The 21,693-nt window shown below is 42.4% G+C and overlaps 4 protein-coding genes across 8 annotated transcripts in view; 2 read left to right on the top strand and 2 right to left on the bottom strand.

Moving 5' to 3' along the window:
* LOC113210797 (cysteine--tRNA ligase, cytoplasmic) overlaps positions 1–3,665 on the bottom strand; it is a 5,657-nt gene extending 1,992 nt beyond the window's left edge. Inside the window, exons 1-11 of one of the 3 annotated variants that reach the window (XM_052277331.1) lie at positions 3,524–3,665; positions 2,813–2,998; positions 2,332–2,674; positions 2,098–2,238; positions 1,804–2,014; positions 1,465–1,706; positions 1,147–1,380; positions 919–1,063; positions 620–837; positions 365–527; positions 69–280 (exon numbers count right to left, since the gene is read on the bottom strand). In XM_052277331.1, the coding sequence (XP_052133291.1) occupies positions 69–280; positions 365–527; positions 620–837; positions 919–1,063; positions 1,147–1,380; positions 1,465–1,706; positions 1,804–2,014; positions 2,098–2,238; positions 2,332–2,674; positions 2,813–2,998; positions 3,524–3,579 (2,151 nt within the window). In that variant the 5' untranslated portion in view covers positions 3,580–3,665. Of the gene's footprint in view, positions 1–68; positions 281–364; positions 528–619; positions 838–918; positions 1,064–1,146; positions 1,381–1,464; positions 1,707–1,803; positions 2,015–2,097; positions 2,239–2,331; positions 2,675–2,812; positions 2,999–3,185; positions 3,209–3,509 lie in introns of those variants that run through there. The other 2 variants (XM_052277332.1, XM_052277333.1) reach the window with 2 other exon arrangements.
* Positions 3,666–3,802: 137 nt separating this feature from the next.
* On the top strand, positions 3,803–15,619 carry LOC113210796 (protein wings apart-like). 3 transcript variants are annotated; one of them, XM_052277329.1, is made up of 19 exons: positions 3,803–4,147; positions 4,516–4,592; positions 4,712–4,924; positions 5,001–5,805; positions 5,938–6,103; positions 7,114–7,182; positions 9,703–10,534; positions 10,619–10,770; positions 10,864–10,991; positions 11,084–11,204; positions 11,291–11,539; positions 11,625–11,840; positions 11,946–12,168; positions 12,269–12,384; positions 12,459–12,558; positions 12,681–12,890; positions 12,967–13,055; positions 13,144–13,245; positions 13,339–15,619. In XM_052277329.1, exons 3-19 carry the CDS (start codon positions 4,723–4,725, stop codon positions 13,486–13,488), a joined length of 3,930 nt encoding a protein of 1,309 aa, XP_052133289.1. In that variant the 5' UTR covers positions 3,803–4,147; positions 4,516–4,592; positions 4,712–4,722; the 3' UTR covers positions 13,489–15,619. The 3 variants fall into 3 exon arrangements, with proteins under 3 accessions (XP_052133289.1, XP_052133290.1, XP_026284743.1); XM_052277330.1 differs by having other exon boundaries at positions 4,521–4,592; XM_026428958.2 differs by lacking the exon at positions 7,114–7,182.
* Positions 15,620–15,790: 171 nt separating this feature from the next.
* On the top strand, positions 15,791–19,654 carry LOC113210800 (tubulin alpha chain, testis-specific-like). The gene is made up of 7 exons (XM_052277334.1): positions 15,791–16,110; positions 17,494–17,704; positions 17,808–17,980; positions 18,351–18,479; positions 18,583–18,753; positions 18,993–19,349; positions 19,445–19,654. Exons 1-7 carry the CDS (start codon positions 16,108–16,110, stop codon positions 19,610–19,612), a joined length of 1,212 nt encoding a protein of 403 aa, XP_052133294.1. The 5' UTR covers positions 15,791–16,107; the 3' UTR covers positions 19,613–19,654.
* The window catches only part of LOC113210799 (uncharacterized), a 12,887-nt gene continuing 10,847 nt past the window's right edge, over positions 19,654–21,693 (bottom strand). Inside the window, exons 13-17 of the mRNA XM_026428963.2 lie at positions 21,401–21,541; positions 21,147–21,266; positions 20,783–20,947; positions 20,172–20,612; positions 19,654–20,063 (exon numbers count right to left, since the gene is read on the bottom strand). Coding sequence (XP_026284748.1) covers positions 19,870–20,063; positions 20,172–20,612; positions 20,783–20,947; positions 21,147–21,266; positions 21,401–21,541 — 1,061 coding nt within the window. The 3' untranslated portion in view covers positions 19,654–19,869. The remainder of the gene's footprint in view (positions 20,064–20,171; positions 20,613–20,782; positions 20,948–21,146; positions 21,267–21,400; positions 21,542–21,693) is intronic.

Below are 21,693 nucleotides of genomic sequence, written 5' to 3' on the forward strand. Positions count from 1 at the left end.
ATAAAATAATAGGGGGGGACCTTCTAGTGAGGGGACCTAGCAGAATTTACCCTTATCTATGAACTTACATTTTCATCAAACTTTGAATATTTGTCTGTTTCTGGAAGGAACATTTCATTTGGGGCTATTTTCCGTTTTGCCTCTTTCAATGCAGCTGCTTGGGCAAGTTCATTCTTTTTTCTTTCCTTTTCTGCTGCCTTTGCTTCTTCTAATTTTTGCTTGGCTTCCCTCTCTTTGAGCAGAGTCTCTTTATCAACAAGCTTCACTCTAGCTGGAGGAACTGGAAAGAGACATATTATTAAGATTAGATTAGAACTACTCTTGGCAAGACACAGATTTCCTTTGCGCACAGTAGAATACTCACCCTCCCGATCTTCAAGACGGACTCCTACAGTAGGTAGGATATTGTCTCTGAGATTGTCACACTGCTTCAAAATTTCCACATCTTTTGTCTCACGAGCTTGGGTGCGGACACCATCACGGAATTCAGCTAGTATGCGAACATACGGCATAACTGTCTCTTCCAACTGGGGAACCAAAAATGAGCATTCTTATATTTTGTTTTTTATAAGAAAAACTATATGATTTCATAATGAATGATCACGAGAGAAAAACTTACATCAAAACCAGAACTACTTGCTGAGGCAAGTGGAAAACCTATAGTTGAATCAGAAGAGAGAGCTCCAAAAGTGCGAAGCATTCCAGTTATGTATGATGCAATGTCTCTGAGAAGAAGTGCATTGGCTGAAAAATCGGGTGATTTGTCCCCTAGGTACAAATTGCAAGTTGATACAAGATCTCTTAAGGCTTTCAGAGCACCAGCGGTATCAACATTATCTGAACCAAATAAAAATATTATTAATATTAATAGGGAATTTTTTATGGGTATACACTATAAAATAGTACATAAATACAGACCACACAAGAAACTATGAACCAAGTCTTTTGCTTCAGAAAACTTTTGGTTCAGTTCCAGCTCTTTGCTGCTCCATTTTTGGAATGAATCATTTGTAGTCTGTTGACCAACATTTCTAGATAGATCCTTGACATTAAGGAAAAATTCCTGGTGCAAAAAAGAAAAAAAAGTAGTCAGACACAGGCTGATGAAATTAGCGGATCATTTGGTACAAGAAATAGGTAACTTACATTCAACATCCTTTCATAGGTGATTGCAACTTCCATAGTGTTTTCACTATAATCCAATGTATCTTTCCATGAGTGCAGAAGGAAAGCCAAGCGCAGTTGTCTTGCAGAGTGTTTTTTCAATGCATCTTGAATAGTTACAAAATTTTTTAATGACTTGGACATTTTGCAGCCAGATATTGTCAGATGACCAGAGTGTAAGAAGTAACGAATCCAACAGTCATTGTCAAAGTAAGCCTGAAATTAACAATTGTAAAAGAAACATTAATGCTAATGCTGTGTTGGAGAACTCATAACATTTTCAACTTTAGTTTGGTTTACCTCAGACTGGGCTAATTCATTGTCATGGTGAGGAAACTTTAGGTCAACGCCTCCAGTGTGGATGTCAATAGATGATCCCATTATGGCTGAAGCCATGACAGAGCATTCAATGTGCCAGCCAGGACGACCTTTTCCCCAAGGAGAATCCCACACTGGCTCTCCAGCTTTAGACTTCTTCCAAAGAGCAAAATCAGTGGCAGACCGTTTCTCATTTATTCCATCATTGCCCACACTCAGGTCGCCTGAAGATTTAAAGAAAGGATAGATACTTCCATTTGATACTGACATTGCATCATATTTAATTACAAAAATTGTTGTAAACTAGTATCAATAACAAACCTTCGCCTTCCTGTAGTTGTTTTTCATCTCCAAATGCTTCAGGGACAAGTTTAGCATAATGATGGTTTGCTTGTGCATCAAATTTGGCTACATCAAAGTACACTGAGCCTCCAGCTTCATATGCTAGACCCCTATCAATAATTTTTTGGATATAATCAACAATCTCTGGCACATACTCACTGACTCTGGTGAGTACATTCGGCCTTAATACCTGCCACAATAAAAACAAATTAGACATTTGAATAATAAACACCAAAGATTTAAAAAGAATAAAATAAACAGTATAAGACCTACATTAAGAGAATCCATGTCTTTATGAAATTCACTTTCCCAGTGGCGGGGAAGTTCATTGAATATTGAGTTATCAGTTACTGAGCTCCCTAAACTTCCATCTAACCAGTCGGACAGTGGATCTTTGGCAACATTTAACAAGAGCTGAAGAGAAAGTAATTTTCAGTTCATACAACAGTAAAAAGAATGCTTAAATCACGCAAATTTTCATAAATATTCATCGCCAAATTATCTTACCTCTCTTGCTGAAATAATTTTATTTTGGTCTCCAGATTTTACAGCAGATTCTACTTCACCTACAGCAAGTTCCACACGGCTCAACATCTGGTCAAGCATTGTTTTTTTGTCGGGATCAGTAGTGTTTTGGATGTTTCCTTTTAATTTCTTGACAACTGCATCAACATCTTCAAGAATTTGTGGTAACTTGTGTTCCTTTTCTAAATACTGACCAAATAAATAATGCTGCCGTGCTCTCTTGATAATTTTGTCATCTATGTCAGTAATATTCATAACATATTGGACATCATATTTAAAGTAGTCTGAGAGAACACGGCGTAAAATATCAAAAGATATGTAAGATCTGGGAGTGAGAGGAAAAACAAAATTAGGCATAGAAGTAACTACAATAAACTGAAGCTGAAATTGTGTTTTTGTGAAAGCAATAAATGCTAGGAATGAAATGTGATCATTAATTTTAGAAATGAAATTCCAAACATACCTAGCATGACCCATGTGAGAAGCATCGTATACAGTTGGTCCACAGCTGTACCACGTAACTTTCTTCCCACCTTGAGGAATGAATTCTTCTTTCTGTCGAGTAAGGCTGTTGTACAATTTTAAAACTGGTACAGGAGTCTTGGAGGGAGGTTCCCATTTTGGCTGCGTGCGTTTAGCCATGATGTGCCTGATAAAAAAATACAGAACATGATGAAATCGAATGCAACTGACAGGCGAAGGAACTGATGCAACACTGGAATTTTAATGGCACGTGCCACTGATTTTGACAGGGGTGGGGGTGAATAGTTGGATATCATTTAATGTGAATTCTAGCAAGGCAGCAATAGTATTGACAGATTTTTGGAGTAACATACGTGAACGTGGCCAAGTCAGCCAAATGACAGATTACTTTGGCCTCTAATTTTTTAATGTTTAAAATAAAAACTGGCGAGTGGGCTAGTGAAAACACATCGAGGAATTCGGGACAATACACAAGTCTACGTGTCCATAAGCAGAGTTTCGTTTGTGCAACCGTGTCAAAAAGCGGGTGAAGCCGCTGTCTACACCACCATGTTTTGAAAATACTTGACATGAATGAAAAAGTCACCCCCAGCGCGTTTAGGAAGTGGTGACCCACTTCGCACGAGGTGGGGACTAAATCTTAATGGCATCTGGTTTATTTTTGCAAACAATCAAACCTTGTTTTCTGTACCTTCTTTGCGCAGCAGAAGATAATACCGACACAAATAACCTCAAATTCGCTATCATGCCGCAGTACGCGTGTTCTCACGGTAGGTGGCGTTAGTGTATAACGTCGATAAAGACTTGATAACGGGAGTACTGCACCTGGCTGACAGGCAATATTTATCTCTAATACAGAATCAGGAACTTTTTATTCGCTGAATTTAAATTTGAATTTGCTTTTTAAAAAAAATATAATATTTGAGTTGGGATTGTAGGACTGCAGATTGCAGTTCAACACGCTCCTTTCTTTTTCTGATTCCGTCTGCAGTCGGAGAGCAGCCGCCCATACTCTGCTGTAAACCTTAGCCTGTAGGTTTTCAAGCGGATTTCAGAAAATTATGGCTACTGGTGGTCTGTTGTTTGTTGAATTCCCGAGAGTTTTTACGTCGCAGACGCTTTTTGAGGATAATGTTAATTCGTAAAAAGAAGTGAGCATTATTGTCTGATGCTCAGGACTACGTCGGTCTAGATCCTGGAGCGTTACTCTGACCGCCAAACCAAGAACTGATGGTTTTCAGGGCAGCCCCTTTAATTTGTCCACCGAATGTTGGGGGTTTTCAATCAAGCTAGGGATCTGTGCGATCCACTGTAGGTATGTTGCTTCATCGCCTATCGTCTGAACTTCATTGATATTTTATTCTCAATCTGGACAATATTCCGACGGGCACGATTTAAAGGCGTACCCTGCTTCGTCGCCTCTTCTCTGTAGTAGAAGACTCCAACAAGTAAACGTTCTTTCATATTTCATGGAAAGTTTCATCAAAGACTTTAGTTTATTTGTTTCTTGCTTTGGAATTTTGTTTACATTTCGAGATCTTGGCGCGAGATTTTTGACTGGATAATAGTGCCCCTTTTTAAGTGTATCTCGTTTGCACATCATACATCTGTTCCAGTTTCTAGGGATGTTATCAAAGCACAAATTTTGTTTTAAGTCATCTCTTTATTCTTCTTTGGTTTCAGAGTAGAATGATTGTCATAGTAGCGTACAGACGCTGTGACTTAAATTGACTTTTGCTATTGCCCTTTGTGGGTGTTTGGTAAGTTAGAGTGGTTTTGCTCTTGAATTATTAACTGAGACATTTCCCTCTCTTTTCTTTAATATTTCTGTCATTACTTTGCTGCAAATATGTATTTTTCAAATACTACTATGTTTCAGAGGTGTGTACAATGTCTCGGCACTACTCACACAAGGGCTTTGGCCGCAAAGTGGGCAATGTTTGCACCACAAGTATACAGTTTGACAAGCTCTTCAAAGAGAATAGCAATCGCCCGTCAGCAGCGAAGTCTGCTGGAACTGTTGGTAAATGGGGCATCACATCCTTCACATCTATTCGAAGCTCCAATGCAATTGGCTCTAGTACCACAAGTGGTAAGTTGTCTTGTGTGAGAAAAAATTCTGGTTTTGTTGCTTACTGGCCCTTATCACACACTCCTTACTTTTTCAGGTAAGCGGGAAACTGTTGTAGGAATCAAAAGAGGGAGAACAGACTCTCAAAACAGCAAATCAAATGACTCATTTTCATTTGACAATGACTCTGATTCGGGTGCACCCCCAGTCATCAAACCTAAAAAGTTTTTCAAGAGTCGGAATGCTGACCCAGCCCCTGTTGCAGCAGAAACTAAGGCATCTAGTGTGGCGTCTTTTGGGAGCAATGTTCCTGATGACACTGAACATCCTATCCGACCAATGCGCACAGCTGCTAGCAGGAAAATGATGGCGCGCACTCCAAGCCCTCCAGGAACTCAACCTTCTAGCAGCACAATCACAGATGCTGAAAAAGACACTAATAAACCGCCAATAGTTTTAAGAATATTCAAAGGCACTTCTCAACTTGTTAGTACAACAACAACTCCTACAAGTCCGGGCAATGAATTTGAAGTTCAGTTGGTTGAAGAGCATGATTTGGTGAAAAATACATCCCGAAGTAAGCAGAGCAGTATTCCTCGTAATAAAAAAGGCAGTAAAAAAGAACGCTCAACGGAGGAGGAAGACGATGAGACAGTGCTCCCTGTAAACACTGCCACATCTCGTGCTCAGCGATACTCCAGACGACAAGCTGCTGCAATGGAGACTTCAGAAACTGATTCTGACCCTATTCCATTCATACCCACTCCAAAGAAAGCAGCCCGCTATGGTTATGGACGCGCTGCTGACAAAACAGCAAACCAATCTAGTGCTGTTGACACCTCTTCTAGCTACAATTTGTACGCGTCACCTGAGGCGTCTGCAACCTCAGATAATCCTTATAGGTTAGCCCGTTAGATTAATATTAACATTGCTTGTTCATTTTGGGGGATTGGGGCTTTTTCTAATTGTGACATTTATCTGATGTTTTTCATTTTTTTTAACCAGCTCTTTAACTGTTTCACTTGTCTTTGCAGTCCACAAACCAGATCTGTACCTGAAGAACCAGTGAACACTGAGGAGGCATCATCAACCAGCACCCCACCTGCAGTTGGCAGTTCAGTGCCCGATGAGTCGTCCATTTATGCAGCTGGAAGCAGCTTCAATGAGACTGAGCTCTCCCTCCTTCACCAGGCCTCTTCTGTAAGTACCCCTGCCAGTATACATTCTAGTTTGGGATTGATCACCATCGTATATTTCAACAGAAGTAATTTTACAAGTCCGTACTCTTCTATATATATGCCCATCACATTACTAATAGTATTAGAAGAAAGAAAATTAGATAAATTTTGAGCTTTTGCCTGCTTTACTTAGCCTGTGAATACCTAGTCTTCAATAATGTTAACATTTCTAGAAGCACATTGACCGGGAGGGGAATGGAATTGAAATTGAATCAGAATTATGTATACTTTTACAAATGCTAGAGTTACAACTGTCTATAATGGGCACAAAGTATCCACTGCTTTCTTGTCAGAGGTTCCTTTAATTTTTTCATTTCTATTATTTACCATACCAAACTGAACCAGTACCCATTTGAAACAACCATTGTTGATTAAATATTCCTTTCTTTTTTTTCTCTACTTGGTCTTGTTGTCAAAGAAAGAAAACAATTGTTCTGAAGTTTAGGTAGAAATTGTAATGGTTCATCCATACAATTTTTGTATCTTTTATTCGTCACAGTTAGAAATTTAAATTTATTTAGTTTTGGCATGACAGCATGGTTCTGCTCTAGGATACCTTGTGCCTTCCAGTATATTTAAGAGAGTTGGTATAGTGCACAACTTGATGATCCCTCAGTTTGCAAGTATGCATCAGAGTTCCATTTAAGTAAGTGCCAGTAGAAGGAGCCCTTGTTTTGAGTTCAATATAAATTGCATTTTTCAGATCTTTGAACTGTTGTTGGTATGTACCTGGTTTTTGTGAGCATTCTCCAGTTTTGCTGTACAAAACATTCTTTTATCAAAGGTCCCTTTCTTTTTCTTTTCTCCTCGATAAATGAGGTTGTAAGTCAGGGCTAGAGCTTTGGAACTCTAGTCAAGGCAGATAATTTGTTGTAATCTAGATTCTGTTGAGCAGTAGAGGTGTGGGACCTCCTATGTGTAATGTGTTATTGTAGATTTCGTCTAATATGTGATATTCTCCTTTTTCCATAGCGTCCCCTATGGAGTATTCCTTACAGGAGTGACCTGTTCCCTGTCTACTATCACCCCTACCCAATTCAGGTGTTTTATCTTACTCTTTCTGTGTCTCATGTGCATCATTCTATTCCCCTGATATGTTGCTGGGTGCCATCCGAAAACTTGCTGAAAACATTTGAGCAATTTAATTATTGCACCATTCATACCCTAAAACGACATCTGTAGATGTCGCTCAACAGGCTTTCCTTGTAGAGCACAATCCCATGCTAAAATTTTGTTAAACTTACTTACTATCCGTAATTTCTTGCTGCAATAATCCTCTCTGGTGGCACCTTTTGATATTGCTCCCCTCATTGAGCAGTCATACCTACAATATTGCCTCTTTAATATTTTTCTTTTTTCCTTTTTTTTTCTTTTTCTGAGCATTGAATAGCAATGTAACATCAATTTACTCAACATTGTTTATGTGCTGTGTATGCATGACACAGAATGATGTTACAGTTTGTCTGATGCAGGATTTTGCTCAGTAACTCAATGCTTGCTCTGAGTTTTCCTACCCAACTCTCGTTGTCTGCTCTTTATTCCCTCTCTGCTCTTTATTCCCTCTCTGCTCTTTGTGTCATTTCATTTTAATTCCTCCTTCCTTTAGCCATGTTGTTTTGGGGCAATTCTACAGAAAGATTCAGCGGTGTTGTAGAAAGACTTAATGTTCTCTTTTGTTTGACTAATCCACTTTCTTTCAAATGATGTACTCTTTTATCGTGTCCTAAGTCTAACAGCATCCTCTATTAGTTGTTGAAAATTAAGTAGTAATATTGCATAGACAGTCAAATCTCTGCTTTCAGCCTTAAATCTTGGTACAGATATTTTCAATCTTAAAAAGTTGTAGAAAATATTCATAGGAACTGGTTTACTTCTTTGGAATTTCACCCTTTTGAGATGCTGTTGAACGATCGGCAGGTAGTTTTACTCTCAAGCTGGTCCAAAGATATTTTTCTGCCCACCTCATTTACTGATAAACTCAAAATCTCAGCTTAGATGTGGTAGAGTTTGTGGAATTGCCCTCTGGCTTTCCCATTTGAAGTGCAACATCTGATTTCAAGTTAGAGGGTTGTTACAAGTCAGGGCAAAGACATTAATATAAATTTCTGTCAAGGAAATCTTGTCAGAGAAAATTGAAAAATAAATGGAAAATAAATTAAATGAACCACACTTGCAAATGTTGCTACTAATTTTTTTTATTTTATTTTGACATTTTAAAAATTATATTTGTTTTCTGGGAAATGTAAGGGAAAGCTCAAATCAGGGATAAGTCATGGCAGGGACTTTGAAAATCCCAACCTTTTCAAAAGCCTGAAGTACAATACAGTAGCTGTTTTATTACCATCACTCACTGTCACAGAGTGTCGTTTTTTAACTTTAAACTTCTAATTCCAAATTTGCACTCATGGTTTTTTAAGTATCAATCAGCAGTCCTCCCCACGTATGTTGCATTCCAAATTTCTTTTTTCCTACCCATCCTTCTTCTGTAATGCATGTGCCTCATTTGTTTGTCTCTAGTGCAAACCCTTTTTGTGTTCTCAGTTTGTATCTACTTAAATCCCAGTGAAGTATATTCTTTTGATTAGCAGCAATTACTTATCTCATCCTGTTAAAAAAATGCCTTTCAATGCAATGTGTTGGTGAGGTTGCATTGATTCTCAATGAATGCATTAATTTAATTGTTGAGTGTGAAACTATTTTGTTGCTGTAGCTACACCATTGTCTTATTATAGTAAGTTGCATTGTAGTATTTATCATGTTCCTCAGTACTTCTGCAATGCCCCAATTACCGGTTGTCTAGATTTCTGTCATAGTATAGTAATGCTTGTATGAATACAATTTAGTTTTTATATTATAGTTTGTCTTTGTGTACTGCTGTAAATGTCAATTCGTTTTAGCCATGTTTATGCTTGCTGTCCCTTTATGAGGATTTTTCTTTCAGTTTGTCTTCTTTTTAGCAGTCAACCTCTTACGGATATTATACCCTTGTTTTTGCTCCCTTTATTTTAAGTTAATTACGTATTTTATTTTTACTTTAAAAATAATTTATTTCTAGCATATTGCCTTCAAGCCTTTTGCTAAGCTTTTGAGCTCTTGGTATATGAGTGATGCGTGCTTGGTCCTTATTGTTGATCTGATCAGTTTGCAGTTTGCATTGTGTCCAAGTACAAACAGTGGCATAGTTAAGATCGCCAGTAGCGCCAACCGCATTAAATGCGCTTCAATGCGCATTGAAATGCACATGAAAGGTGACACATTGGTGACGCTTTTAAAGCAAATTACAGCATTAAATACGCATTTAGTGCGCATTTAGTGCACTCTACACGCATTTAATGAATCACTAATTTGTCACCTTTCATGTGCATTTAATGCGGTTGGCGCTTCTGGGGATGATGGGAGTAGGTTTTCAAAAATGTACTGCCGGTCAAATTTGAGAGATGAATTAGATTTAGATGAAAGAAATAGCCCACCCTCACTCCAAACTCATCTTTTTTACTATGCCACTGTTCATTTCAATTGGTTTTGTTCAAAATATAATTACCATCTCCTTTTTGTTTCCAGGTACCTCCATCTGTACTCCCTGCTGCAATATTTGAGGGTGAGAACTCACAGCCAGAAGTATCAGACTCTGCAACTGTGAGCCATGCTCCCGCTTTTGATCAACAAGCTGGAGAAATTTCTTCTGCTGGGTACCAGCCGCCACCCTACGATGGGGCACCTGCGTACCCATCAGGATCGGTTTATCAGCAGTCTTCAGGAGCGTATCAGTTACCACCAGCATATGAACAAGTGCCCACTTACGAGCAAGGGGAGCCACCCTTCCAGCCAGCCCAGGCCTATGAAGCACCGTCATCATCCTCGTCCTCGTCATATCAATCGACAGCTCCCTCAGAGGCCACAGAACCCTTAGAGCACATGACAGCGCGTGAACGCTTTGCTCGCCGTAACAGACAAGCAATGGAATCATCGATTTCAGCGAGCTCTACTGATAACCCAACCATGAGTTCTAAAACCTACCAAACCTCAGATGAGAGAACCCCCACTCCCAGTGATGCACGATCCTTGATGGATGCCACGAGTTCTATGCACTGTGATTCTATGGAAGCCACTAGCTCCTCAACATTACTTTCAAAAATCTCTTATACAAACGATGAGGGAAATGGGGACGCAATGGATGTTTATTCCAGTTTAGAACATGGTGGCGGCAACACTGAGACCGATACCTCTGAAAGATATTCATCTGCTGTTGTTCCTCCACGGAAGAAAGGCAGTATTTTCAAGAGTCGCGCTCATGGGACTGATGAAAACAAAAAGAGAGCTCTTTACAAGCACAAATGGTGTGACAACCAAGCTTCTCAACAAGGCTCCAACACAGCAGAAGCTGAGAACACTGGTAAAATTTATCATAGCTTTATTAAAAATGAATGTATTTTACATACTTTAATTTTAGCTAATTCTATTTTATTCTGATTTTCAGCATCTACCTCTTTAGCAAAACCCTCTACCAGTGCTTATAATGTCGATGATGAGTTCGGCCCAGAACAGTTAACTAAAGTAGTGACAGAAAAGAAGGAGGATGAAAATACTGAAACTGTAACCAGTGTCAAATGTGCCAAAAATTCCAAAGGAGTAAGTTGAAATCACTATCATGGTATTTTGTTGTGGGGTTTCCCATACCAAATCCAATAAAAATCTAATCTTTTTACAACTTTTTGATTTTAGTTCTATACTGTGGTTCGCAATGTCAAGCAAGCTCACCAAATTCAGGAATCAGGAGAATTCCAAGAATTAAATGACGATGTTGATTATATCCTAGATGCGCTTCAGGAACAGAACCCTATTGGAACAAGGTATGTGAGCAATGCTAATGAGATTCAATGCTCTGAACTCTATTTCTGGCCACCCAGATAATGGTTTGCTTAACATTTTTTACCTCTACAAGGTGCTTATCTGCAATCACTTTGGCATCGAAGTGCATGGTTCCAGCCTTTAGAATGCATGTCCGTGCTCATGGGACTGTTGCCAAATTCTTTAAATCCCTTCATGATGCTGCAAGGGACCAGGTACATATTCCTTACAAAAGTTGTTTATTCTAATTCTTACATTCATCTCTATTAATATCCAATCCAATTCACTTTCTTTTCTATAGAGTTTGGGTCTTTGCACTGCAACAGTTATGTTTGCTCTTAGTCAAGATCGACTGAACATGGACCTTGATAGAGACAGTTTGGAATTGATGTTGAATCTTTTGGAATCGGATGCAAGTCATCTCAACGCACTTGAAGATTGTGGGCTATCCAGCTCACAGCTTTTGAAAAACAAACAAAAAGTTCGTGAACTTTGCGCTGAAATTCAAAGCCAAGGCCATGCAAAGCATCTAAATCTTGATAATATCACTGTAAGCTGTCAACAATATTTTCATCCAAGGTTGGTAATTTAGTATTGTGTAACCCTTACCTGTGCTCATAAAAAAATAATTTCAGGTTGGACAGTTGGCTATGGAAACACTCCTATCGTTAACTTCCCGTCGTGCTGGAGAGTGGTTTAAAGAAGAACTACGTGAACTGGGAGGTTTAGAACACATTGTTCGAACTATATGCCAATGCTGTAGTCAAATTGATGACTATGTTGTAAAATGGACAGATCCTTTATTAGACCGTATGCGGAAGGTTGACCGATGTCTCAGGGTTTTAGAAAATGTAAGTACTGTTTTCATAACATAATTCCTTGTTTCTCTTATTTATAGTATAGTGTCATGCATTTCTTTGCTTTTAAATTCATTTACATGTATGCCTTTTTTACAGGTTACACAAGAAAATGAAGAAAATCAAGTTTACCTTCTGAAATACGAAAATGCCTCATTGGTTGATGTTCTTGTTAGATTACTCCGACTTTGTGGAAATGAAGTGCCTTTATATCCTGTCTATGATGTCACTGATAAAGATTCCACTGGTGTAGTTCTGCGAGAAGCCCTTCTTGCCGTTCTTAAGGTTTTAATAAATTTATCACATGATTTCAAGGCGCAGAGTAAGTTCTGTTTCTTTTTCAAAAGTACTAATTAATGTATTTCTTGGCTGAAATTTTCTAAACCTCTAGCAGTTTTTAACACTAGTGTCATTATTTTCAGTTTATGGTAGTACAATAGTTGGTACGAAGGAAGGGTTGTTGGAATCATCATTACAAATGCTTCTTCATATTCCCAATTATGTAGTTGAAGATTCCAAGTTTGATCTCATTGTATTGGTGAGTTACTTAAATCTCCTTTAATACTTTTTGTTTTTTAAATAACTCATACTCATTTTACACCTCTCTTTCAGGCTTTAACACTTCTAATAAATCTGATTGAACACAACATTGGCAATAGGTCCAGACTTGTAAATACTAAGGCTCCTGCAGAAGTAGGAAGTATCTTTGCCTGTAAGTTTTTTACCTGTGGTATCATACTGGTCAATCAGAGTGCATTTATATGTAAATAACCAGCAGTATTTTCTATCTTTACTGTGCATATTTTGAAATGAGCTTTCAATTCTTGTATTTAGGTGACCAAAAGGGAGCTATCGAAGCTCTTATCGCAATGTTCTATCAGCAAGAGGAATGTGCCCGTAATGAAGAGGCAAAGACTGATGCAATTCTTGATGGGAAGGATACAACGGAGGAGAGTGAGAGGGAAAAGCAAGAAAAAGATAAAGCTGCAAAGCAACAAGCAAGTAAAACTCAAGACGAACAAATTGAAGAGACAGTAGCTAAATGTAAGAAATCAATAAATCAGTCTTAATGCAAATATGGGAGCTTTGTTCGCTTTGACTCATGGCAATTTTATTTCAGTGCTTGCCAAAGCTGGACGACATATGGAACATACCTTTGTTGCTGCTTACATTGGTTTACTTATTGGTTATGTTATAATGAATAATCAGGTACCTATATACTATTCAGTTGTTTTAAATTTTATTTATTTTAGCAAGTTTCAGTCCTGCATATTCTAATTATTGATTGAATTTCTAGGAACATGAAGAGATGGTCCGTAGACTTCTACCAGAAGGGAACTATAAAGTAATAGTTGCTGTGTTGAAAAAGTTCTTCAACTTCATGAGCCTTACTGTCACAGTAAGTTTGTCTGCTATCTTTAGATTTTAACATTCTTTCATTCAGTTTTCATTGTATTTGACTAATTTCTTTGCACAATTTCCATCTTATTAGGCTACTGGTAGCAGCCGTGGTTTGGCAGCAACAGAGACTGTGCTCAAGTACATGGAGAAACTAGACGAGCCCCCTAGGGCTCAAGAAGAGGAACCAAGATCTGAAGGTGATTTGCCATCAGATGATCTTGATGGATCTGTTGAGTCATAAATTTAGCATCTGTTTTCAAATTTTGTGTTCTATTACTTTTCTAGTAATATCAATCAAGTTTGAAAGGTAGCTTTATAGTGTTTACTGTCCCTATGAGTATTTTATTAACTTCATGTGGTGAATGAATATTAAATTATGTCTTGTGTCATCTGCATGGTTCCATGGATGACACATTTGTTTGATTGTGATGTAACATAGGTTATTTCCCCACTCTTTTCTTAAGACTGGTACCGAGCAAAACTTAAGTCCAATTGTATTACAACATGTCAGCTGCTTTTATATTTTATCATCAGCAATTGAATACTTCAACTTTAACTTAACAAATTACATCTAATGCTCGTGATTATGTCATATCTATTGTTGATTAGGAACTCTTCTTCAGCTCCTTCAAAATGTTGAAATCTTCAGCAATCTTGTTTACTTTTAATCTTCACTTCTTGGTTGATGTTCTGTTTGAAAGTTACTTTCTGAATATGTATGTGTTAAGTAAATAGGTTTAGAAAGTTAAATTAGCTTGAGTAAGGTATGTATTAACAAATCAAGATTTTAAAATTGTAACATGACACACTTGGTATGTTTCATAGTATTTATGTGAAGGTTTGTACATAATTTGTTTTAAACAAGGAGTTTATGTGTTTTCTTGTATATTTTCTCTGTACATAAACATATAAATATATCCCTGTATAGTGTATGAACAAAGTTTAGGTAACCTCTAAATTATTTTATCTTTCTCTTTTGCCTATTTATGGATCCAGAAGCAAGTTTAGATAGATGTTTTCTCTGTTCACTGTGTTATATTGTTCTCTTCTGAGTGTTAACTGACAAATTCTGTCTCCGTCAAAAAAGCAATTTCAACCTTTTTTGCGAGAAATCCTGACAGACTGGATTTAATTTATAAAAGCAGTTTTTTGCAATTCTATTGACGTCAAGACTGAAGCTGTGAGTAAAGTGAGTAGTTTGGTAGATACACAACAGGTGTCATTACAATTGAATTATATCTGCTTTATCACTCATATATACAATTTTTAAGTTCTAAATCATGCCTGAGAATGCCAATATTTTATTTTTATTTTACTATTTTAATTGGTGCCACTTTGTATTCTGGAACACATAATTTGGCTGCATTGTGTAACATTGTTGGTTTCTCTGTACTTTCAGTTAACCATTATTCCCCAATTTCGATTTGTACATATTTAAACTTGTATACCAGTGATAGGGTCTTGTGGCCTGCTCTCTTAGCCTATATTGCTGTATATATATTACTTGTTGGTTAAAATTTTACGTTACCATCTAAGCTAAGAGCCAAACTGGAAAAAAACAAATGCCTAGCTGTATCTCAGCAATGTCCTCTTCTTTGTATTGTTTTGGCCTACTAACACTTGCACCAAGTTTCTTTCCTGTACTATTTTGTTACTTCCGTTTTAAATTTTGCAGTATGCTGAGACTCCTTTACAGAAGTGAGCTGGAAATGTGTTATTTTTTGGGGGTAGACTTTAGTATCATTGTGAATGAGGTCAAATACCCATGTTCAGGTTTTATACTTATTTTATTCCATCATACGTGACATGTCATTACAAACTTTTACTTTTTGACTCAATCAAACCACTAAGTTTTGGCTGTAAATAGAGCTGGTTGGATGATCTTGTCCACTTCAACTTCTTCGTTTAAATTCTGAAGGATTTCATATCATTTATGAATTCATCGTGTTGCGCATGTGGTTTTCCTTATGGGTTTCCTTTTTGAGTTGTGCCTTCAGCAGTCAGTAAGCACCACAATCACATCAGCACTAACCACGTGAAATACAACAATTAAGCAGTCCTGTGAAAATACTGTCCCCCTCTTTTGTACATAAGTTATTTATAATAAATTATACATGCATGCATTTAAGTACAAATACTCTATTATGTATGTTGTCTTATATGTGTTACATTGATCACATCACAATTATAGTTTGTCATTAAGAATGCCCTTATATCCTAGGTCTTTTTCATCACCTGGATGTCTCAATTACTTTTCCCTGTGAAACTGTTCATCCTGAACCAGATGTGTGACTGAATCTTGATGTTTCTGTACGCGTCAAGTATCTAATCATTCTTGCAGTACTTGAAATAAAAATAAACATGAGAATGAATCGCATTTCTTTCTTGTGTGTCCCACACGCGTGTTCTGGGATCACTGTAATGAGTAATAATATCCCAGTGGCCTTTTCTCGACCGTTCATTGATGAGGCAAGCCTATTGTCGCCTATTGTTACCGGTCAACAGAGGCCTCCCCGCCAGAGGGAAGTCCCGGTCGCTGCGGGGGCTGGGCGGCGAGGCGAGCATGGCCGCGCACAGGTACTGGAAAAGAAATTGAGCTCGTCATGCTGTCGTCGTCCAAGACAGGACGTGCCATCTTAACACTCTGCCCCCTAGCAGCCCCCCCATGGACCAATACAAAAACCAATCTCAAATACAACAAGAAGAGAAAGAGTAATTTGGAAGAAGGAAAAATGAGATAAATGACAGGGCGAGGAAAAAAAATGGAAAATAGAAAAACACGTTGGGAGAGAAGCGGGAATGCCACAATCGGTGGTTTAGAAAAATCTGTTGAGGCCCATGTGACAACGCGTCGGTAAACATGGTAAGTCCCTCCCTGATGGACTTGGGGATATTGCAAGGATTATTGAGGAAAGAATTCCGTAGAATTCCGTAGGGATAGTCCTTAAACAGTCCTTAGGTATAATCCCAAATGTGTCAAATTGAATATCACAGGGATGTCCCAGGGGACACTTGGGGGATTTGTCCCTGTAGTGATGCCACGCCGTATTTGTCATTTGTCCTGTTTAGTTTTAAATTATGTGGAGATCCATAGCAATATTTAGCATATAGTTGGTCAAAAATCGTGTTGAGTGAGACGCTACTTCTCATCTAGCGAGAGCATATCCGGGATCGAGGCAGACTCCGTCAACTAAAGGGAGGTCCATACACCCTATTGAGTGAACGTTGTCTGTGACCAGCGAGAGCGGTTTAAGATTTAACGCAGAGGAAAAACTATTGATCCGATTCCAAAATATAAACTGCAGGTGATAGCCATAATGTCCTCTCTGCCTACGACGACGGAAATAAGAAAAAACATCTTAAAGGGCTTTCAAATAACTGATGTTATACATGACAGAGAACTTATAACGAAAAGTAACGCCATCTAGCGGTGGTTGGCAGAAGTTCACATTCCTGCAGATCCCTGGGGATTCCTCCCTCAGAATCCCTGGGGATTCCTCCCTCAGAATCCTTGGGGATGCCTCCCTCAGAATCCTTGGGGATTCCTCCCTCAGAATCCTTGGGGATTCCTCCCTCAGAATCCTTGGGGATTCCTCCCTCAGAATCCTTGGGGATTACTTGCTTGGATATTTCCCGGTAATCCTCAGGGATATAATGGAGGATCTACAGAGATAGGTAGGATTCTAGAATGTTTTCCGCGGGTCCATGGAAATTTAGTAAGCGAAATTCAGTAGGGACTGCTGAGGGAGGTTTTTGAGGGATGTCTACAGTTAATTCCCGAAAATACCTGGAGATGTTGGGTGAGGATTTAATAGGGATCACTCAGGTATTTTCAGGGATCCGCCAGTGAGAATAATCTCCGGGTATTTTGAGGGAGAAATTCCCAGGGATCCTCCAGGGATGTGGTTTGCGGTGGACTCTGAATACAGGCAAGGCGGTGAAAACCCAGGGACAGTCTAAGGACACCTCAGGGACTTCAGATATCATAAATATCACAGAATTTCGTCAGGATTATCACAAGGATTGTCTAAGGACAGCAGAGGGACTACAAAATCCAGAGGGACTTGCGGGGATCGGCGAAGGACAATCCCTCAGTGTCCCCCAGTCCATCAGGGCTTGCCTCGAGAGCCGAGGCTCGTGTGCTGAATGCGTGGTGGTGTTGAGCCGAGGCCCGTGTGCTGAGTGCGTGTGCGTGGTGGTGCTGAGCCGAGACTCGTGTGGTGAGTGCGTGGTGGTGGTGCGGCAGCGGGAGGTGGTGTCGCTGCACGTGGGCCAGGCGGGCGTCCAGGTCGGGTCCGCGTGCTGGGAGCTGTACTGCCTCGAGCACGGCATCGCCCCGGACGGGCAGCTGTGCTGGACCGTCCAGGACGACACCTTCAACGCCTTCTTCAGCGAGACGGGCGGGGGCAAGTGCGTCCCCCGGGCCATCGTCGCCGACCTGGAGCCCACCTGCGTCGGTAAGGCCAGGCGGCGCCTGTTCGCGGCGGCCTCCAGGACGTACTGGCTCGCACCCAGAGCCTCGACCAGCACCCAGATCTCTGCAATGTGTGTGACCCGCAGATGAGATCCGGACGGGCGCGTACCGCTGCCTCTTCCACCCGTCCCAGCTGGTGTCGGGCAAAGAGGACGCCGCGTCCAACTTCGCGAGGGGCTTCTACACGGTGGGGAGGGAGATGGTCGAGGTGGTGCTGGAGCGCATCCGGGTGCTCACGGAGGACTGCGGGGGGCTGCAGGTAGGCCACCACACCGTCTTAACCCTGTTGGCCCCCACCAGGGTGCCCACTGGAGTGGTTGTCTCCTGGAGTGGCTGCCCACCAGGGTGGGTTAGGGTGGGTGCCCGAGGGGCCCTTCACTATAAATTGTAGCGCACACCGATTTTTCTGTTTTTCTTGTGTGTGTGTGTGTTTTTTTTCTGACTCTTCGTTAATTTTTTATGATTTTTTTCGTGATATTTTCATGATTTTTTTGAACGATTTTTTCGTGATTTTTTCTAAGGGGTTACACTGATTTTTTTGAGTGAAGAACCCCTCTTGGGTGCCTACCATGGTGCCCACCAGTGTACCCACCAGGATGACCATGCCCGCACTGTCTCCGCCACCGCAGGGCTTCCTGCTGTTCCGCGCGTACGGTGGCGGCACGGGGTCGGGCTTCGCGACACTGCTGCTCGAGCGCCTCATGGAGGACTACTCCAAGACCAGCAAGCTCGAGTTCGCCGTCTTCCCGGCCCCGCAGGTCGACCACCTGGGCTCACAGAGGCGTCGCTCGCCGGGCGATCGTCGTCACCCCCATACCACCGGGTTGTGGCTGACCCCTCTATGGTCTTGGTGCCACTTAGATCTCCCCGGTGATCGTGGAGCCGTACAACGCCGTCCTCTGCACGCACGGCTCCCTGGAGATCGAGGACTGCTGCTTCGTGATGGACAACGAGGCCGTGTACGACATCTGCGACCGCCACCTGGACGTGCCCCGACCCACCTACACCAACCTGAACCGCCTCCTCGGCCAGGTCTGTGCTGTGACTGGTCGGTGACTAGAAATTTTAAAGACGGAAAATTTTTGTTTTCAAGAAAATAAGGTAACTAAATTGAAATATTTTCAGAAAAAAAATTGAAAAGAATTAAACTTATTAAATTTTCCAGAGATTAGTTTTCAGGAAAATTAAATTCCGTAGCGGTGACGGAACGCGGAGCGCGAACCCCGCGACAGAAATCCGAGTATGGCGAGTGACTGCCCGCGGTGCCGCAGGTGGTGTCCGCGGTCACGGCCTCGCTGCGCTTCGAGGGCTGCCTCAACGTGGACCTGGTGGAGTTCCAGACCAACCTGGTCCCGTACCCGCGCCTGCACTTCCCACTCATCACCTACGCGCCCTTCGTGTCGGCGGGCAAGGCCTACCACGAGGCGCTGTCCGTCGGCCAGCTCACGTCGGCCTGCTTCGAGCCCACCAACCAGATGGTCCGCTGCAGCCCAGTCGACGGCAAGTACATGGCGTGCTGCCTGCTGTACCGCGGCGACGTCACGCCCACCGACGTCAACAGCGCCGTGCAGGCCATCAAGAGCAAGAAGTCCATCCGCTTCGTGGACTGGTGTCCGACGGGCTTCAAGGTTCGGCGGAGCCCCGCGGAAACAGCCGAGCACCGGCTCAGATAGCTCGGACCGCGCGGGCTTTTTGAATAACGACGGTCTTTGGTCCTCTCCAGATCGGCATCAACTACCAGCCGCCCACCACGGTGCCGGGCGCCGACCTGGCGCCGGTCATCCGGGCCGTCACCATGCTGTCCAACTCCACGGCCATCAGGGTGGCGTGGGAGAAGCTCAACAGGAAGTTCGACCTGATGCACCGGAAGCGCGCTTTCGTGCACTGGTAGGGCACGCATTTGAACCATGCCTTGAGAGAGATTTACGCAAATGCCAGTTTACTTTTATTTACAAAAAAATAACAAACAACAACATGTAGGCTTTATGGAGATGCCCCCCTCCGCAGGTACGTCGGGGAGGGGATGGAGGAGGGCGAGTTCCAGGACGCCCGCGACGACCTGGCCGCCCTGGAGCAGGACTACGCCGCGGTGGAGGAGTAGTTGCCACGCCTGTGTCGCGCACAGCTTCCGAACCAAATAAAAAAAGATCACTTTGGCTCGGCGCCGTCCAGTTTGAGCACGTCCCTCATCCACTGCAGGTGGTCGGAGAAGGTGACGTTGGTAAAGGTGTAGTCGTTGGTGCCCTGCCGCAGGGACACCACCCCCTGCAGGTACCAGATCCCGTCCCTCTCGACCACGGCGCCGCCCCCGCTGTCCCCCCTGGCCAGGTGTTGGTCCGCCTCTGAAATTTAGAGAACAGCGGCGTTTTCACACTCGAAATAATGGCGTCTCAAGTATGTAGCCCGAGCTCAAACCGGATTATTTCAAACTTTTCGCGCGCAAAACTCACCGCTCTCGATGATGGAGCAGAACTTGTCGGCCGTGACGTACTTGATGAGCTGGTCCGAGGCGCGGCGGTAGCACGTCTTGGTGGGCAGGTAGGGCATGTTGACGTACTCGAGGAGGTCGAGCGCGCTGGGCGAGTCGTCGCCCCAGCCGGCCACGCGCAGCTGCTCGTCCTGGACCAGCGTCAGCCCCGGGTCCACGCACACGGTGGCCACGTTGGGCCCCGGCGGCACCGGGTCCTGCAGCTCCACGACGGCGATGTCGCCGACGTAGTTGCTGACGGTGCCGCGGTACGCGTCCGGGATGTAGACGGCCGACACCTTGCTCTTGTGCACGCGCCCGGTCTCCTTGGCGTCCCAGCCGCTGCGGATCTTGCCCAGGGCGACGGCGTAGCGCTCGGCGGGCAGCAGCTTGTTGAGGTTGTTGTCGTAAAAGCAGTGGGCGGCTGCGAAAACATGAGTAAAAGTGGAAAATTTGGTAAAAAAAAGTGGAAAAGTGTAAAAAGTGGGAAAATGTGTGAGCAGTGCAACAGAGTAAAAGGAATATTTTTTTTAAAAAATACAAAAATTCAAATTTATAAAAAAGTAACAAAATCCAAATTTGCTTGGTACGCACCTGAGATGAGGACGCTGGGGGTGACGAGCGCGGCGCCGCACACGAACTTGTACTGCTTGGCGGAGGCATGTCGCATGTACACGGCGCCGTGCCACGGGAAGCTGTCCACCGTGGCCACCATGCCGTTGACCGTCAGCGCCTCCGTGCTCGGCGGACGCCCACACTCTGCACACCGTGTACGGGGTAAAAAAAATAATCTTTTCCTTTTGGTAGAGACAGTCTTGAGGACCGTCTAAAAATGCATTCAAACTCAAAATGTTTCGACATTTTGAACACAGGTTTTTCGACTCTAGACGACTGACATCCCCCCCCCCCCCATAATTTCACAATTACTCGTTTCGACGAGATTCAAACTGACTCTCACCGTTGCCGAAGAGCAGCTTGCGGTCCTGGCTGCACTGGCCAGTGAAGCGGTCGCAGGCGCCGTCCTTGCAGTACTGGCAGGTCTGGGCGCAGTTGGACCCGTACTCGCCGACGTCGCACTCTGCCACGAGTCGGTAAAGTTTAAAATTAGCAAAAAAATGTTGTAAAGATGTAAAAATGTCAAATAAAAAGTAAAAATGATAAACAAAAATCAGTAGTTCAATTTTAGCAAAAAGATGGACTGTTTTCTCCGACCTTGGTCGCACGTCTCGCCCTTGAAGCCCGGCGCGCAGGCGCAGGGAAGGCCCGGCGCGCAGAACAGCATCCCGCGACACCCCTCGCCGAGCTCCGAGCAGCGGCCGCCGCAGTCCATGCCGTAGCGGTTGGGGCCGCAGCCTGTAGGGATAGCGAAAGAGGAGGGTCTTGTACTCGGTAGGGGGCAGGAGTGGGGGGAAATCCCTGGAAATTTTCCGAAAAATTTCCGTGGAAAATGGAAAATTTCCCAGACTTCCCAAAGTTTTCCGTTATTTTCAGGAAATTTTCGGGAA

Source organism: Frankliniella occidentalis, unplaced genomic scaffold (assembly GCF_000697945.3).
Source record: "Frankliniella occidentalis isolate FOCC.00 unplaced genomic scaffold, Focc_3.1 Scaffold9, whole genome shotgun sequence".
NCBI classification, from domain to species: domain Eukaryota; kingdom Metazoa; phylum Arthropoda; class Insecta; order Thysanoptera; family Thripidae; genus Frankliniella; species Frankliniella occidentalis.